Below are 19,036 nucleotides of genomic sequence, written 5' to 3' on the forward strand. Positions count from 1 at the left end.
CCTAGCGATCGGCCCCTTCAATATACATAATGCTGTCTCTGCTCTCAGCTGCACTCCCCTCTTCATAGGGGTTTTATCTCTTTTTATTTGGGCTTCATGATTTGGGGCTCTCCCCCTGGGTTACTTTACAATTTCCTTACGTATATAATAATAATAATCTAAATATACAACATATAGTGTGTTGTCATACATTTCATATACTGAATGTGGACTGTAGAAAGATGTAGTTGATTAGCTTTCTGTAATAATAATGTCTTTTCTCATTCCAACCATATCTTAGTCAGACATATTATCAGCTCACTGATTTTTCTTCTTATCACTGTGATGCCCAGCTGTACTCATTTCCTGGTGCTATGGTATCCGAACATCATGCAGTTTCCTGCCCATCTCTATAGGGTGTGAGGTAAACTCTGTGATGGTGCATCGCTGCTGAAGCACATCTCAGGGAATTGAACCCCCCCCCCTCCCCTGCTGTCTATTCTATCTCATTTCACTAATTTTCTCTCTGTCATAATTTGAATTTGGTCCCTTGTCCACTGCATGACTATCTGATTAACTGACAGCATGTGACGTAACCCAATTGAAACAGAAAATATGGTCCACGGCTCTCAATGCCAACCAACGACAGCAAGATGAGAAAGGTACTCTATATTCTACAAGGTTACAGCAAAACAAGTATTAGTACACAATGATACTTATATTACATAGTTAATTATTTATTACTATGTTAAAGCCGATTTGTAATATTTAACCAATAAGCGTAATTTAACTTTCGTGGTGCTTTTTTGTGGAAGTTTGTAGTACATTGCAAGAGGCTACCATTCACAGTTTAATTATATCTAACTTCAGTACTCAATGGGTTAAAGTTTTTGGAATTGTTTTGCTGAATACTAACACAACTTTCACCATATATCAGGCTATGAGCAACTCCTATCTGTATATAATTTATTGTGCGTATCATCATCATCATCAACATTTTTTTATATAGTGCCAGCAAATTCCGTAGCGCTTTACAATTGGGAACAAACAGTAATAAAACAATACGGGGTAACACATACAGACAGACAGGTAAGAGGGCCCTGCTCTTAAGCTTACAATCTATGGGAATCAGGTTATGCTTGCTGGCTGTATTGCTCATGTTTGTGGCTATGAGCCTATATTTTCTGAATACAGTTTTACCTCTCTAATTGTAATAGGTTTTTTTTTACATTTTTGCAGAAAATTTGCGATGGGCAGTGGAGTGATTTTGCAGGTCTTAAGTAAAAAGATATTTGTAAAGCGAAACTAAAGCACCCAAAATGAAACTATTTTAAAACTCACTGTAATATGCAATGTCATATATTTCTGCCATCGGCATGCTACTTCTGGAACCACATCAGTGACTAGAGATGTTGGACAGATTTTTGCAGAAATATGGCAGTTATAGTTAAACAATTTCTGAATTACGTTCAGTTCATGCAACACTACCACTTACATTTTACATGTAACCGGCTCCTCTTGCCAAAACCATGTGCATCTCTGCAAATGTTTTCCAGGGGCTCCTCCAGTCGTTCTGGCAGAATGCTGGTAGAGGGGGTGTAAGCTGGAGGACCAGTCACAAGCTGCAAGTAAGAGTTTGATTGGTCTTGTCAATCACAACTCAGCCCTGAATGAAGTGTATGTCTAGCAGTGTAATACATATTTATTGTGGTATATTTAAATTAGCTATGAATATAATTTTCACACTGGATACAATTGAGTTACAGTATGTATGACCATACCTGAAAAAATATCACTGATATTTACCACACCTGAGTTCAAAAAGGGAACAAGCCAGGAGTATAGTCCAGTGCTATCAGTGTTGCATATTTAGCAGTCGCAGAGTGGCGAAAACTTCATCCATGTCTTGTTACAACTTGTTCAACTGTTTGCACTGCATGCAATTCAATATAATACATGCAATCGACATCACTCTGCTTATTATATATTATAATTTTATAATTTTCTCATCATGGGTTTGGTTATAATGTATACTGCTAGGCATAATTTCCATCTCTGCATGCAAAACACACTTTTTGTGTGCATAATTCACAAAGCACTATGTGTAAATAACATTTCTATGGAAATTGAACAGAATTGTATATAAATAACCTTATGATTTACAATTACGCACATTATCCACATTTTATGTCCATATGATTATATATTTTTTATTTTAAGAACTCGTACCACATATTTATCTATTTAATCCAAATATAAGGTATGTGTTCCCCTTTGGCCTGCTGGCCAGATAATCTATGTATTATTCAATATAATTCCCATTTAGATTATTGGTATCTTCTTGTCTAGTATATTTAATTGTATTTTATTTTCCTTTTCAACTCCATGACATAATGAATGGGTTAACTCCTTAGTCAGCTGAGTAGAGACAAGATAAAGAATTGCCCCCAGAAGATATACAGGGTGAGATCTCATTAATAAGGAATGGGAACAACCTTAAAGACATCATCCATCACATGAGACTTGATCACATTTATACTTTGCAGGATAAAGAGACTTCAAGGTGGCGTTTGGTGCCTGAAATCGATGCTGCTTTAGCCAGTCTTTCAGCCAGGACCAATATTCCATTAGCGGATGGAGGCCTGTAGAAAGATCCTATAGACAGGGAAATGGAAAGCTGTTTTCAGAAACATATATTTCCTCGGGTACCATGCTCAAGTATGGTGTGGCTGTGGCCTTGGTCTCCAGTGCACTCGAGTATGGGCTGATACCCTGCATAAGGATGTACAAGAAAAAATTAATTGATGGCATCGTCATCATCATCATTTATTTATATAACGCCACTGATTCCGCAGCGCTGTACAGAGAACTCATTCACATCAGTCCCTGCCCCATTGGAGCTTACAGTCTAAATTCCCTAATATACACAGACAGAGAGACTAGGGTCAATTTTTGATAGCAGCCAATTAACCTACTAGTATGTTTTTGGAGTGTGGGAGGAAACTGGAGCACCCAGAGGAAACCCATGCAAACACAGGGAGAACATACAAACTCCACACATATAGAGTGGAGTTTGGTCGGGAATTGAACTCATGACCCCAGCAATGTGAGGCAGAAGTGCTAACTACTTCGCCACCGTGCCGGCATCTACTCAAGCATTGATATCATAAGAATCCTTCACATATCCTTTGTGAAGATTTACTAGACACTATTACCCTCCGGCTGCATCCTTGGGAAATCAAAACATCATCAAGTACTTCTTCGAGCTAGAAAATAAAACTCTTCCTCTTTTTATTACAGGGAATGAAGGAGATTTATTCTGTATTGCAAGTCTAAATTGGCATTAGGCATATTCTTTATTTTCTGGTGGGAATTACATGGCCTATAGTGAAAGGAACTGTCTAAATATTTATACGGTGGTGGTGTTAGGTACTAATCCTACTTTCCTAGTAGTATCCACTTTCATATAAATCAGGAGATTATACTTCCATCTCTCTGTCCACAACCAACTGACTAAAGAGGAGAGATTACATACACTTGATCTTGTCACAGAGGTCATTGCACAGGCTCATAAGAGTATCGGACTTGAGATGACAGAAAGTCTAAGAGCGCCTTTTCAAAAACCAATCAGTTCCTGATGTGACTGCACAGTGCACCCTAAAGCTTCCAGTGTGTACCTGAAGACACTAGAAATTACACTTTATATTGTAGTCACAGCTAATGAATGTCTTGGTCAGCTTAGTTTACTGCCATGTTACAACACCTGCATACATACATACATACATACATACATACATACATACATACATACATACATACATACATTGCTCTCACAGTAACATGTAAAAACAGTTCTACACCATGTTTTCTTTTATATAAATGTCAGTAATTCTTGCATAGACACAGTATTTTAGCCCCCCACCCCAAATCTTGCGTGTTTTTCGCTTCCCAAAATAGATTACTGACTGATAATATTTATTACTTAAATAAAAACGGTAGTAGATAAATAATCAGGGTTTTTCTGCTTCTATGACCTCTGTTAACCTTTGTCTATGTTAATCATATACCTTTTATTCTAAATCCTGAGATTAGAATAAATGTTAATAATGTTAGTAATGTTATTTAAAAAAAAATGCCCCCATGGTTCAGTAGTTAATAACTTCATTTGAAGCTTTCGGACGCTTCAGCTCCTGGGTATAAAAGCTGGTGTTGACAAAGTTTAAATGTAATGGACACTCAATGTTAAGTATAAATTGCAGCTGATTGGCCTATTATGAAAGTTATCCAATCAGCTGCAACAGGGTCTGTCCATTACGCTTGGTATTGTCCTGACCATTAGACTAACAGAAGGCATGAAGCTGATATAAGAGGGTGAGTGTATCTCAAACAATCTCATGCGAAGTTGAGAGAAGGTGGGGGATCAACTTCGGGGCTGGAGCCCCTGTTGAAAATTACTCCAGGGTGGACATGTCCTTCATTACATTCCTAAAATCATTGATTTGGTTCCCTCTGTACGTGTCAGGATTTATGTCATATTTGTAACATTTTTTATCTATGCATTGCTTTGACCTTCCACCGTTCTACTTTCAACTCTATTGTAGTTTTCACTCTTACAATTTTTTTCAGCGTCCTGGAATGATTCCTGGTGCCCGGATGCCAGTACCAGGCATGCCGATTGGATCACCCATGCTTCCTGCATACAATGCAGGATCTCCCATGCGACCTGGAATGAACCCTATGTATATGGAGCCATTTAGAAAAAGACTTCTTACCACACAAGTACACTCTCCTGCACCCAGCCAGAGAAGGGGGTGAGTTATAGTGCATGGTGTATTCTTGGCTTTAGTTATGTTTTACTGCTTAACATCACTCTTGTATTTCTTAAGATTATTTTGTGCCAGTATAATCAGTTTTCCTTTATATAATCCATTACGTGTTCTTGCTCTAGAATGAAGAGAAGGAAGATGGCTGACAAGGTTCTCCCGCAGAGGGTACGTTGCCACTCTGTGCTGCTGTCTATTATTTTGCTTTTTCTCTGAGTTACACCCTCTATTTTGCAGCCACCTATGTTCCTCTTATCTTCATATCTCATTTTACAATTGAAAAGCTAGGCAATATGAAGTCTGTTAGACAGCTAAGGACAAACACATATCTCTATCAAAAAATGAAAATGTAGTTTTGGGCCAAGTTCCATAAATGACGTTAGACTGCAGAATTCTACATACCTGGGGTTCAAGTAATCCAGTGGATCAGTAATGCTCTTCTCTATACTACTATGGGGTTTTTATTTCCAAAACACTTGAATGAGGAGAGGCATTATCAACACCACTGCCTGTTTGAAACAAGAAAGTGGTATAAGTAAAGAGGATCTCAGTGATGCATATTTAGAGCTTTCGGGGTCTTGCTGGATTGCGGGAAGACCAGACCCCAGGTTAGTAAAATTCATTATAATAAGATAACTTATTGAACTTCACCCAGAACTTAATTTTCAGTTTTGGGTGGAATCCTTCCCCTAGGTAAAGCAAAAATTAGACTATATGAGAAATTTTCCAGCATAACAAGAGCTATTTATCAACATTGCTCAAAAGGTGCAAATTTACTATGTAAAGCTGATTGGTTGCTAAATAACCCTAAGCAACCAATCGGCAACTATCCTTTGTCTATCTCGTGCATGTTACACAAGAAAAGCAAATGTCTGATTAGTTGCTAAGGTTTAGAACATATTTTTACATTTCAGCAATGTTAGTAAATACCCCTTTAATGACAGAATAAAATCATCATTGTTGTTTTTTTTATAAGGTGTTACAAAGCTCTGCAGCGTCGAGCAGTTGGTAAAACAAATCATACATAGAAACAGAACAAGGACATAGAAGGTAGACGTGAGACAGGGTAGAAAGGGCCCTGCTCATGAGAGCATACAATAGAGAGGATGCATACTATTACCCTTTAAATTTCCACTTTTGGTTTTTTTTAGATACGAGAGCTGGTTCCAGAGTCACAGGCATACATGGACCTCTTGGCTTTTGAACGGAAATTAGATCAGACAATTGCCAGGAAGAGGATGGAGATTCAGGACGCCATCAAGAAACCTCTAACTGTATGATGGGTGATGATGTTTGTTGTTAATCACAAATATAGAGAATTAGGCTGGTCACACACAAGTCAGTGTTTTTCCTTTCTATATCTCATCAATACAATTAAGGCAGATGTATTACCATCACCCTTTCAATCAGATCATTCCCTAAAACCATGAGCAATTACTTCACACATAATAATATTGATCCTTTTGCAGTGCATGTTGAACAGTTGTATGAGATTACAACTTGTGCACTTATAAGCAGCAATAGCTTCTGGATGAAAAATTTCCATTGGATTTGTCCATTTACGTTTTGTTGTATTAGACCAACTACAAATTATCAATACGATATAAAACGATTGGAGTGAAAGATCAGACTGACACGTGTGGCCAGCTTTAAACATTGGGAGACATATAGCAACAACAACTGGTATACACTACAGATACATAATATCACAGATATAGGTTGACATAGCAGGAAACAGAGCTGCACGTCGCTGTAGCGCCATATGAATAACGTGGCAGAGAAGAGTTATTGTCAATTTTATAGTAGTGTATATGACATTAATAGAAAACTATCAGCAATTGATGAATTTATTAATAAAATAATATTTTTTTATGGATATTGTATATTTACTTAGCCTTTATTGACTAAACCTTTTTCCTTTTAAATTGTGGGTCTACCTGTGGCATACTGGCTGCAACTCTACATACATTTGGAAGTGAAGAAGGCTTCCTATGCCATCCTTCTAGGTCTATAATTCCCTTCCTCCTATTCGGTCCAGCTATAATGACTCATGAGGAAATATCATGGAAGCCTGGGGATTTGGGTTGTATGTGAATGTCTTTCTTATTCTCTCCCTTCTTCTTACTGCAAAGGTTTTCTCCTTAACCAAATGGAGACATTAGCTCACTTTAAAACATTCCACTGTGGAGCCCCACACTGCAATATCATGCTGAAAGTGGGGGTTCTATTTATTGTGTACACATGGATGGACATCAGGAAAATAGAAGTGTATTTCTTACTTTCACAGAGCATTCTAAAAAACCAAATATCAGTCCCAATATCATGATCCCAATATGGAAGTTGTTTTACTATTTAATTATGAATTCATTTGTGTTCTGATTACCAAATGATAAAAGCATATAAAGTTGGTTGTTTATAATTTGTCTTATTTTATCTTGAGGAATAATAGTTGTTTATAATTTGTCTTATTTTGTCTTGTGGAATAAAACAAAATCATTCCTTTGAAGAATTCCTTGTTTCAGTCCTCTTGATTAATTGCAGTGACATATGGTCTCATGATTAAATGACCTCTGGGTGGCCCTACACTGTTACTGAATAAGAAACCGTCACAGCTACTTTAACATGTGTGTGGTTGAGTTTGTGATAATTATCTGTACGATTAAATAGGTGCAGTTCTCATCCTCCCCAAGATAAACGTTGTAACAAGATTTTTACTTTACAGCAAAAGCGCAAGCTAAGGATATATATTTCAAATACTTTCACTCCGGGGAAACCTGATGGAGCAGAAGGAGAGAGAGTGAGCTCCTGGGAACTACGGGTTGAAGGAAAATTGCTAGAAGACGTGAGTATGAGCCATCATACTGCTCATCAAATGTTGATTGGTCTGGGTGTTATAGGTTGTGTAGTGTGAATGTTGTATGTATGTGTGCTAATATGGTGTTCATGAGGTTGAAGGTGGTTTCACTGGGGTCTATGGAACAACAGCAGTTAGTTGTGTGTGACTGGAGTTTCACCTCAGGGAATATAGAGTGTGGTGTGAGGGTTGTGGTAGGCTGGCTGCACTGGTGGATTAGTGAGTGTCTTAAAACTATATTTTACAGCCCAACAAACAGAAAAGGAAGTTCTCCTCATTCTTTAAAAGCCTTGTTATTGAGCTGGATAAGGACCTGTATGGCCCAGACAACCACTTGGTGGAGGTGAGTAAAATAAATCACTGAAAGGAGCTATAGACAAGATCACTTAACAACAGACATACTGTTCCACAGTCATTAAAGAGCACTTGTCATCTACCTACAGAGGAGGGACAGACATTTTGTGGACTGAACCTATTTTAATGAGAATGCAGCCTATCAATTCACAAGGAATCAGTGCCGTAACTGAATAATGAGACACAACATGATGTCACTAGTTCTAAGTTTATTTGTATTGTGGACTGAATGGTGGTTCATCCCACACTATGGCTGCATCCACTGTTTGTAGGTGACAAGTGCACTTTACCATTTCATTTTTCTCTCGCAGTGGCACAGGATGGCCACCACTCAGGAGACAGATGGGTTCCAGGTGAAACGCCCAGGAGATATGAATGTAAAGTGCACCTTGCTTCTAATGCTGGATCATCAGGTAAGGACACAGAGACGGGGAGGTTACTCAGGTCTGGGTTCATTTTGGCTAGTTGGTCTTCTTTTGTGGTTAATATAGAAAATAAAAATAGGATCATGTGGACCAAACCACCAGTAGTTGGGATAAAAAGACAGGCTTTATACAACCTACAGTATCTGATATAGAGAGAGCAGTAAGTATGTTATACACTTGTTTCTCTTTCATCTTATGCACTGGTATCATGGGGTATAGAGGCTCATCCGGAACATTGCTTCTCCCTCTGCTATACCACTGTCCTGCAAGGAACCAGTTTGCCCACAGATTACCTACAGGAGACAGATGCTTTACTTGTTAGGGTGCATTGGCAGCCTGTATTTTAAATTTTTCTAATCTCTTTTACACTTTTGAATTTTCCCACTGCAGTCTTTTTTTGAATTTACTGCAGCTGGGGTCACTGAACAGCCAGGCCGGGTTTCAAACTGGAGAGAGCAGAGGAGGCACTGTTTCCGGTGTCTCTTCCTGCAGTCTCACTTCCAATGTGGGATTGCTAGGACTGCTTCCAGCGACTACAGCTACTCCAGACTTTGAACAAGAAAGCAGCATATGGTAAGTGCGGTCAGCCTCCTGGGGTGGATTATAGATCTGGTGGGGGCACCTATGGAAGGAGGCCCCACACTGGGCATGGACGAGACTTTAGGGAGCCATCTTTCTTGGGACGGTAGATAGTATTTGCTGGACTCTGGGGAGAAATACAGTTCCGTGGCAGCCTGCCACCTCCTCAATGAGGAGCTTCAGTATGCGAGCTGTAGCCCAGTCAAAAGAGACTGAATCAGCAGCAGCTTCTGCCTCTTCCACATCGGAATAACTCCAGCTGCAGGGGAAAACTTTTTTTTTATCTGAGGTGGTATTGCTTCTTCGTAACCTATCTAAAATATCATGCAAAATTTGCCCAGCAGACAGCCAAATATGGATGCCTTATGTACAGCCTGTAAGACTGACAACTGGCTGTCACAGATGCCCACTGGATCTGCCACTGACCCAGCTTGGACCAGATCCCTGATGCAGTCCATTGCAGAAGTTCACACAGTGTCTTGTAAGAGAAAGTAACCGTCCCTCTACATTTTTAGGTGGAGCATCTGTCTCTGCATTCAATAGTGCTTCTGGTACAGCAGCGATGCCTCCAGATGAACCTGTCTGGGCATAATGCTTTGCTTAGTCAGTGCAGGGTCTGGTGAGCGTTTCTTCATCATTATAGAGGATTCTAGAGGAATCCTTACCAGCAATTTCTCTGAAGTGTTAGAGTTCAACCCTGGTTCCATCCTGGGTAGCTTCTGACTCGGAGAGTTCTTCTAAAGAGGAAGGTAAGGTAGTGGCGGAACCTGGCTTGGATGACTCCTCCAGGGCTCTACTCTAGGGGCTGGATGATTTAGTGCAAGCTTTTCATCTGGAGCTGAACATTCAAGAAATCAAGGAGTTAGCAGAGCCTAACAATGCACTGTTTAAGAGGAAAAATAAGTTAATACTTTGTTTTCTTTCTTCTCCGCAGTAAGAAAATCTATTCTGCAAAGGCACAATACTAAACTGGAAAGGACGATTCAGGATTCTCGCAGAGTAGACTCTTAAGCTATTTTTAATAGGGGATATTAAAAAATGTGAAAATGCACCTAAGGTTTCTACGACCACCACAATCCTGAAACTGCATTTTTTAAGGATAGTGGATCCATTTCCACTTCAGTGTCAATAAGACAATTGAAAAATGGTTTGAGCAACTTCTGCAGTCCAGGAAGCCTAGGTCTGAATTAGTGTCCTTGTTTGACCATATCCGGGAGGTGTCTGATTATATGGGAGACGCAGCTTTGACTGATGGTCTAATAGGAACCAGATATTTGTCTGAGCTCACCTTAACCTCGGGCTTAAGTCATGTGAGGCGGACACAGTCTAAAAAGACTTTGGAGTATATTTGTCTTTTTCAGGTGATTTGGCCCAGAATTGGATAAGATCATAAGTCAGGCAATAGGATGGAAGAGTTCCTTCCTGCCAGAGTTACTTAGAGAGCAGGATCCTAACTTTTGTTCCTTTCTCGTCCCAAGCAAGAGGAAAAGTCAGGTTCCAAGATACCAATTCACTGCTCCAGTCCAGGTCTAAGCTGTGGTGAAAGTTTTTTCACAATCAGTTTTCCTGTAGATCAAAAGAAGTGTCAGGCTATGCAATATTCCATTATTTTACTGTCTGGTGGACAGTAAAATAATGGAATATAATGGAATGGTATCATTGAGAGTCATCAACAGGAAGGAACGGGACAAGCTCCTGGTATCTATGGATGTCAAGGATGGTTACTTACATGTTGCAGTCTGGGAGGGTCACCAATGCCTTCTCAGATTTGCAGTTTGATCCCAACATTTTTAATTTCCGGCTCTTCCTTTTGGTCTGGTAACTGCTCAGAGAGTGTCCATGAAGGTTATGGCAGTTATGGATGCTCTTTTGTGGCCCAAGCGTGTGATGATCGTCCCTTATTTGAACAATCTCTTGATCTTGACTCTGTTTTGAAACATTACCAGTCTCTAGAGGGCTACAGTTGCATTATCAATTACCAGAAATTTGATTGTGTCTTAAAAGGCTGGTGTTTTTGGGATTGCTGTTCAACACTCGTCAAGAGAAATTGTTTCTTCTAGGCGACAAGATCCTCTTTGCAATACTTGGAAAGTGTCTATCAGAGGGATGTCTGTTCATTTCTGCATGAAGGTTCTAGGGAAGATGGTCTTGATGCCGTGCAGTTTACAAGGTTTCATACAAGGTAGTTCCAGATCAAATTGGAGCAAGTTGCACAGACAGGTCATCAGTCTGTCTCCACGAACACATCTGTTGCTCCTTTGGTGGCTGAGAAGTGACAACCTTTTTCCTGGTCCCCCTTTCGCCATATCATCATCATCACCGCCATTTATATATATAGCACCACTAATTCTGCAGTGCTGTACAGAGAACTCAGTAACATCAGTCCCTGCCCCATTGGGGCTCACAGTCTAAAAACACTTAACACACACACACAGACAGACTGACACAGGCAGACAGAATTGGAATTGGACAATTTTAATGGTGGATGTTCTTCATTGCTGATGTGAGGGTCTGTGGTCATCAGCAAAAGCAAAGCTTCCACTCAATGTCCTACAACTAAGGGTGGTGCTAAACACCCTAGTTCAGGGACAACTGTTCTTTAGGGGCAGTGACTGCCATTAGGGAGGCACAAAGAGCTCCCTGGCAATGAAAGATGCAAGCAGGATCATGGGTAGTATTCAGAGCATGGGTGGAAACCTAGAAGGCCGATTATCTCGGCAGTCATGCCCTACACTCTCAATGTGGAGATTTTACAGCAGATTGTGAACAGAGTAGGTCATTCAGACATGGAAATGAAGTCATCTCAGCTTGAACAACATGGTGAAGTGGTTCTATTAAATGACAAGTGATCAGCAGACATTTCTGGTACATACCATGATGGTCCCATGGGAGTTTCATCTGATTTATCTGTTTCAGCTATGCTACCCTGCATTCTCAAAAAGATAAAAAAAAAAGAACGGGTCCAGGTGCTGTTGGTGGCACTGGACTGGCTAAGACGCTTGTGGTATAAAGAAATTCTCAGAATGTCATTGAATAGATTATGGCTTCTTCCTCGAACCCAGGGACCATTTTACCATCACTGCAACTGGCTTTGGCAGTGAGGCTGTTGAAGCCAAAATTCTTAAGAAAAAGGGGTTATTTCATGCAGTGGTTCAGAACATGCTTATAACTAGAATGCATGTTTCAGCAAGTAATTATCATAGGGTCTGAAAGACCTATGTTTTTTGGTGTGAACAACCATATCTTTGCACTTGTCCCAGCTAATCCTGTATTTGTAGGATGGTTTGAATAAAGGGTTAAAATGTAGTTCCTTGAAGGCTTTCATACTTGCTTTCTGCATTTTTCCAGATGGCAGTTTTTCCTGAGGTTCAGGTGTTTCTACAGAGTGTGAAACTTTTGCGACCACCATATTCTCCTCCATTAGTATCTAGGGATCTTTATTTGGTGCCGTAGGCTTTACAACACCCTCGTTTTAAGAAAGCTTCACTCTGCAGATTTGAAGTTTGTTACTTGGAAAACTATGTTTCTCTTGACTGTTTCCATGGTCTGGAGGTTATCGGAGAATGAAGCGCTGTCTTGCAGGTCTCCTTAACTTGATTTTCATGAAGATACGGCTATTGCAAGGACGAATCTGGCCTAAACTGGTTTCAAAATTCCACTTATATCAGGACATTGTGATTTAGGCTTTTGGTCAGAATCAGTCTACTGAGAAAGAGGGTTCTCTTTCCTTATTGGATTTTAGAGCATTACAGGTACATGTCAATAGGACTGGGGAGTTTAGCAAAATGGATGATCTTTTGGCCACAAACGATATAGGCCTGCTTCTAAACAACCGATAGCTAGATGTATCACTTTGGTGGTTAGGTGAACTTACATTGGGGCAGGGGATCCTGTTCCTTACAATGATAAGACGCATTCTACCAGACCAGGTTGTGCTTAGCGGGTGGCACAACACAGTGCTTGGGCTGAACAGCTGTCGGACAACTACTTGTTCCTTCGTACTACATACTTTTTGCGAAGTTCTACAAGTTTAATGTTTTGTGGGCTAGGATGCCAGCTTTGGTTGGAAAGTGCTGCACACTGAAACTCTGTGACGTCCCCATGGTACCACTGTCCCAATAGAATGAAACTGAAATTGTGATTTTTATACTTGTGTTAGATCCTTCTCTCTGAATGCATTCTGGGACATTGAGCACCCAAGCTGATTATGCTCTTTTTATAAAAGTTCAGGATATTTCTTTCAGACACGATGGTTTTCTACTCTATCTCTAGTTTTGTTTGTTTCTGTCTTGTGGGGCTTGGTTAGAAAAATAGCTGAGTCCTTGCACAACATGGGTATAAAGGAGGGAGGAGCAAATTCTTTGACAGTACTTTTAAAGTGCCAGAGTCCAGGGGTCCCACGGTCCCAGTGTATTTTAGATGGGGGTGTAATTTGATTGTAATTTGTGAAAAGTTGGTTCAATTCTAAATTTCCCCCATTGTGATTTGACAGCCTCCCCAGTATAAATTGGACACCCGCCTTGCTCGGTTGCTGGGTGTTCACACTCAGACCCGTGCCAACATCATGCAAGCTCTGTGGCTGTACATCAAAAACAACAAGCTGCAGGACAGCCATGAAAAGGAGTACATCAACTGCAACCGCTACTTCAGGCAGGTAGGAGGACAGTGACATATTTCAGATCATTGGGATGTTTACTGTTTTCAGCTGCTCTGCTGTTTCTGAGGCAGACAACCTCTGGGTCTCAGCTTTTACAGGTCTACAAGTGCCAGTATGGACCTATAGGCTCACAAAAAGTAAAGACCTACAGGTTGCTTGTACACAAGAAGTGACTGATCCATTCCACTTTTCCATTGTTGCACTGCACCTGTATTTGGTCTTCAGTGTGCTTCACCTTCACAAGATCACCAGCGTCCCTCATAATTTTCACCAGTCCTCCATCTATTATCTACTATTTAGAGCTGTATTGTTTCTTGCATTTGATTATTATCTGATTTTCTCCCTTCTGTTACTCCTTCATTTCTTCCCCTACTTACACAGATCTTTAACTGTATCCGAATGAGATTCTCAGACATTCCCATGAAGTTGGCAAGTCTCTTACAGCATCCGGACCCCATTATAATTAACCACACCATTAGGTATGTGCTGATCATTACTTATTCCAGTGAAAGATTTGGGAGGGTGTGTTATAAATTAATATACTAGCACCATTGTCTTACTTCTATTGATTTCAGTGCACAATAACTGTAAGATGTTGTTGTACTTAATTTGTGTTATAATATTAATATTGTTTGTTTATATGCTCTCTTTTGGGTAAAGACATTTCTGTGGAGACAGCGTCTTTGTTTACACAGGACAGACAGACTTGAGTGATCCTTCAAGGTCTGTTCTGCTTCTTTCATCTTTCATCTCACTCCCACTTTCCCCCCTCTTAAAAATCACCTGATAAGAGAGTAAAATACTTCCACCTACTGTTGTGTAGAAAAGTATGTCAGATATAGGTGGAGTGTGGGGATTGTTAGTACACACGTATAGGAGGTGGTCTTATCTGTTATGACAACAAGAACTATGGTGGTGCTTCAAACTGGCTGTTTAACCATTCTGAAGCATGAGGAGTATGGCAGAAAGTGTGTACAGCCATTCAGGTGGCCATTCAATGCGTACACCTCCCATTTCTGTAGTAGGTGCCACTTTTACCTATGCAGTGTCTCACCCAATGTCAACCTGTTTTTACAATTTATACAATTGCTGCAACAGTGGTATCTGAAGCCACAAAAGAACACTACATAGAAATAAAAAAGTTTACAGACGCGCTATTTTCAGGTAGCTGAACTGTTCAAAAGTAACAGTACACGGACAGGAAGCACATGTATTTTTTAAAGAAGTGAAACCTACACACAAGCATATTTCCACTGTAAAAGCAACTTATGTTCCATTTGGTATACAAATTAATTTCATCATTTAAAAGTCCAAAACTGCCTTATTCAGCTAAGGTACCAATAGGTGCTAAGGTATCGGGAGACTTTGCCTCATAATGTGTGTATAACTCAGAATTCCCCCTCTATGGAGGGAAATGTACTAAGGGTCCATTCTATATCCTTTTTTAAATCAAACAAAATCATAATAAACTAATGGGGAAAGTAGAATTCTTTGTCCCAACTTTCTCATCCACGAAGCAGCAAATTTTAGTACTTTCCATTCATTTATAATAAAGTTTTAATTTAGTTAACAGCTTTATTAAATACTTCCAAATCTACGTTGATGAGGGAAAAGAACAAAAGCAAGGTCATTTGAGGTCATTTGACAAATGTCTCACTATTCTATAACTAGCCCATTTGGCTAGTAATGGAAAATTCTATAGACCAATGCATCCATTCATTTCAATAGGGTTATTAGCACACCTGTGGAAACAACAATGGACTGAATGGACACATTAATTTCAATGCTTGCACATGCATAACAGATCTGTTTTTACCTCACTAGTTTTGAACTAATCTTGACTGTCTGTAACCAGTGAATGTATTTTTGGATTGCTTGCTATAAATTGACAGAATTTTTTTTCAATGAACGCTGTATGTAATTTGTATGAATATGTGCTTACCGTTGTTACCTTACTGAGTACTCGTAAATGTTCTCTGCATTATCCACAAATAGCTCCCTGTTGTGTTGTTCAGTAGATTTGCAGACAAAGTAAATAAAAATGATCTCTCAGGCGCTCACACTATATAATATAAGGACCTATTGTCGCTACCTATCTTAGGGGTGCCAATCCCTAAATGGGAACAAAACCTGAAACAATAAGAAAGGTGTGCCAAAAAACAACTAATGTCCACTGTAAGCATTTATTTTTTAAACACAATGGGCCTGAGTCATTAAGGAAAGTAAGGCAAAAAAAGGAGTAAATGTTCTCTGGCACAAACCATGTTACAATGCAAGGGGTGCAAATAAGTTTATTATTTTGTATGTACGGAAAATACTGGCTGTTTTTTCATGTAGCATACAAATATTTGATAGCTTTATTTTTACACTGAAATTTAAAGTTAATCTAGGACATGCCCTATCCCAACTATAAATCTGTCCTCACATTTTCAATTTACCTCCCTGTCCAATGCAACATGGTTTTGCCTGGAAGCAAACTTACTCCTTTTTTATGCATTGCTCTCCTTAATGACTCAGGCCCAATGACTTTATTCCATATGGATTGGTGCTCCAGCCTACTAGGATCAATACAAACAGCTATATTCACGGAATTGTTAGATATATAAAAAAAACAAAAAAAACGATCTCACCCTATGTAGCAGGTAGGCTGTTAGGGAAAGGGAATCCTCTCTTCTCTTTTATAACACAGCCACAGATGTAATGATTCTAAAACGAAGGGAGTGATGATCCTCAGGCAAGTCCAATAAATCCTGTTGCACTGTCTCGCATAGTAGCCAGATATAGCCGATATGGACTAAAGTCATTGGGCCTGATTCATTAAGGATCTTAACTTGAGAAACTTCTTATTTCAGTCTCCTGGACAAAACCATGTTACAATGCAAGAGGTGCAAATTAGTATTCTGTTTTGCACATAAGTTAAATACTGACTGTTTTGTCATGTAGCCCACAAATACTTGATAGCTTATTTGTACACTGAAATTTAAAGTTGATATTTCTGTGCTACATGACAAAACAGTCAGTATTTAACTTATGTGCAAAACAGAATACTAATTTGCACCCCTTGCATTGTAACATGGTTTTGTCCAGGAGACTGAAATAAGAAGTTTCTCAAGTTAAGATCCTTAATGAGTCAGGCCCCTTGTGTTTAAAAAGGACATGCATACAGTGGACATTAATTGTTTTTAAGAAAGGAGTGGACTGGCCACCAACCCTTTGTGATTCTAATTTCTTGAAAAGCACATTAATAGAGATACAGATTGTTTTGACAACTGAGATATGTTTTTGTTAAAGACGCATGCATGAGTATGTTGTAGTTTCTGAATCCGTTTATTGACTCTTGTATATCTATTCAGTAGTATTTAAATCTAGTTGTTTATTATAAGTTATTTTTTCAAATATCGATTTCAGTTTATATAAGTTTTTTTAAGAATTATTTTATTGGTGAAATAAGAAATCTTTTTAATATATAGAAGTCATATTTCTGAAGATTCTTTCCAGCTTTTGGCGCACCTTTCTTATTGTTTCAGATTTGCAGACAAAATTGGAAGTGCTTTCATCCCCCACAGAGTATTTTGGAAAATATCATCAGTTGTGACACGTTATTGGTGCTCATATTGTGAATGATAGCAGTAGTTGTTTTGTATAACTAAGCTGGCATTGATTGTTTAGTGGTTCCTTTCTTTACCCTTTTTCCTTAGTGTGGACCCAAATGATCAGAAGAAGACGGCATGTTATGACATTGAAGTTGAAGTGGATGACCCCCTAAAGTCCCAAATGAGCAATTTTCTTGCTTCCACGACCAACCAGCAAGAGATCGCCAATTTGGATATCAAGGTTAGATTCACATTTCCCTGCCAAGGTGCGCCTAGGCCACATGAAACAATCCATTAATGATGAAATAAAGTTGCCCTCAAGTGGTCATCTCCACCTCATGGTTATGACCATGATTTCCGACTTCTTTCCTTTACAGATTCATGACACAATCGAATCCATCAATCAGCTGAAGACACAGAGAGATTTCATGCTGAGTTTCAGCAATGATCCCCAGGAATTTATCCAGGACTGGTTGCAATCCCAAAGCAGGGACCTCAAGGTGATCTGGAAATCAGTTTGCTTACTGTGGTTTTTGCGTATGTACATATTTGTAAGATGACTCTAATAAAGTGTCACCTGGTGAAGTACATTTAAGTGCGTCAGCTACATTTGTTTGAAACATTGTGCACACAAGATGTAGTAGTTTAATTTGGTATCAAACCTAAGTCATCAGGTGAAACACTGTGAGACAGCTGTTATATATATATCAGGGTGCATATATATTCATGAATATATATTTAATGCAGAAGGCATAAAGCAGCCCAGTCCTCCTGGCAAATGCCAGAATTGCATGTCCAGGCTTGCAGATCAATGTAAAAGGTGTCTTGCCTAGGCCTTAAATGACCTATGTATGACTGCTGATCCAGTGGTAATCACCATCCAGCAATCCAGAGGTTGCTCTATTACAACTATCCCCTTTGTAAGTTGTGTCTCCTGAAGGTGGCATACTTCTCCAGAAGGAGTGTTCTTCTGCATATGTTAGTAAAAAATGTTTTCACACATCGTTTACACCTCTTGCAAACTGACCATTTATTTAAAAAACACTGTTTATTAGATCATGACAGATATGATGGGAAATCCAGAGGAGGAGAGACGCTCAGAGTTTTACCAGCAGCCATGGGCTCAGGAGGCCGTGGGGAGACAAATCTACTTCAAGGTCTGCATGTTATTTTATCTCCACTCAAATCTGCCTTCCCTTCCTCATCTCATTTCTCTTTAATAAATGAAATATTTGTTTTTTTCTTAAACTGGAACAAAACCCTAGAAACGGAGAGGAGAGCACTAACAACAAGGACTTGGCCGCAGAATCAGATAATGAAATAGTGGTGACAGTAGAATAGTGAAGGTGGATCCTGAATGCTCAGTGAAGCGTATGGTTATTAAGCACCCTTGTCCTAGCTGCTCCAATAGTTGAGTCCTGGAGTGATAGCGCTGTCCCTTCTGTCAGGGTGGTGGGAAGCTCTGGGATATGGGTTAGAGGGGTTGTCATTAAAAAGGAGTTATTGCAAGGTGAACAACCCTTTTAAAGTGGATCCAAAAATTCTTAACAATGGTGGTTCACTTTTACATCATTATTACTAAAATGTGTATTGCTGTTTGATAAATATCAACTAAAACTGTATACATTTGTTATTTTTGGACAGTTGGATTGCAGCAGATACTCATAGTAACGCTTCCCCCCTCTCTTAGAAGGTGCGGGCACTTTATGTAAAGTAAATGTAACAGTGCTACGGGTATTACACTTTATACTTCTGTGCTTCCGCAAGCCTTG

General features: G+C 39.4%; 1 protein-coding gene across 3 annotated transcripts in view; it reads left to right on the forward strand.

Moving 5' to 3' along the window:
* Positions 1-19,036, forward strand: part of SMARCD2 (SWI/SNF related BAF chromatin remodeling complex subunit D2) — a 28,505-nt gene that overhangs the window by 6,157 nt on the left and 3,312 nt on the right. Inside the window, exons 2-13 of one of the 3 annotated variants that reach the window (XM_075176875.1) lie at positions 4,606-4,790; positions 4,928-4,970; positions 5,954-6,076; positions 7,525-7,644; positions 7,904-7,999; positions 8,322-8,423; positions 13,507-13,668; positions 14,053-14,150; positions 14,332-14,394; positions 17,370-17,505; positions 17,642-17,764; positions 18,320-18,421. In XM_075176875.1, the coding sequence (XP_075032976.1) occupies positions 4,606-4,790; positions 4,928-4,970; positions 5,954-6,076; positions 7,525-7,644; positions 7,904-7,999; positions 8,322-8,423; positions 13,507-13,668; positions 14,053-14,150; positions 14,332-14,394; positions 17,370-17,505; positions 17,642-17,764; positions 18,320-18,421 (1,353 nt within the window). Of the gene's footprint in view, positions 1-4,605; positions 4,791-4,927; positions 4,971-5,953; positions 6,077-7,524; positions 7,645-7,903; positions 8,000-8,321; positions 8,424-13,506; positions 13,669-14,052; positions 14,151-14,331; positions 14,395-17,198; positions 17,346-17,369; positions 17,506-17,641; positions 17,765-18,319; positions 18,422-19,036 lie in introns of those variants that run through there. The other 2 variants (XM_075176876.1, XM_075176877.1) reach the window with 2 other exon arrangements.

This window comes from Mixophyes fleayi, chromosome 6, assembly GCF_038048845.1.
Source record: "Mixophyes fleayi isolate aMixFle1 chromosome 6, aMixFle1.hap1, whole genome shotgun sequence".
NCBI lineage: Eukaryota > Metazoa > Chordata > Amphibia > Anura > Limnodynastidae > Mixophyes > Mixophyes fleayi.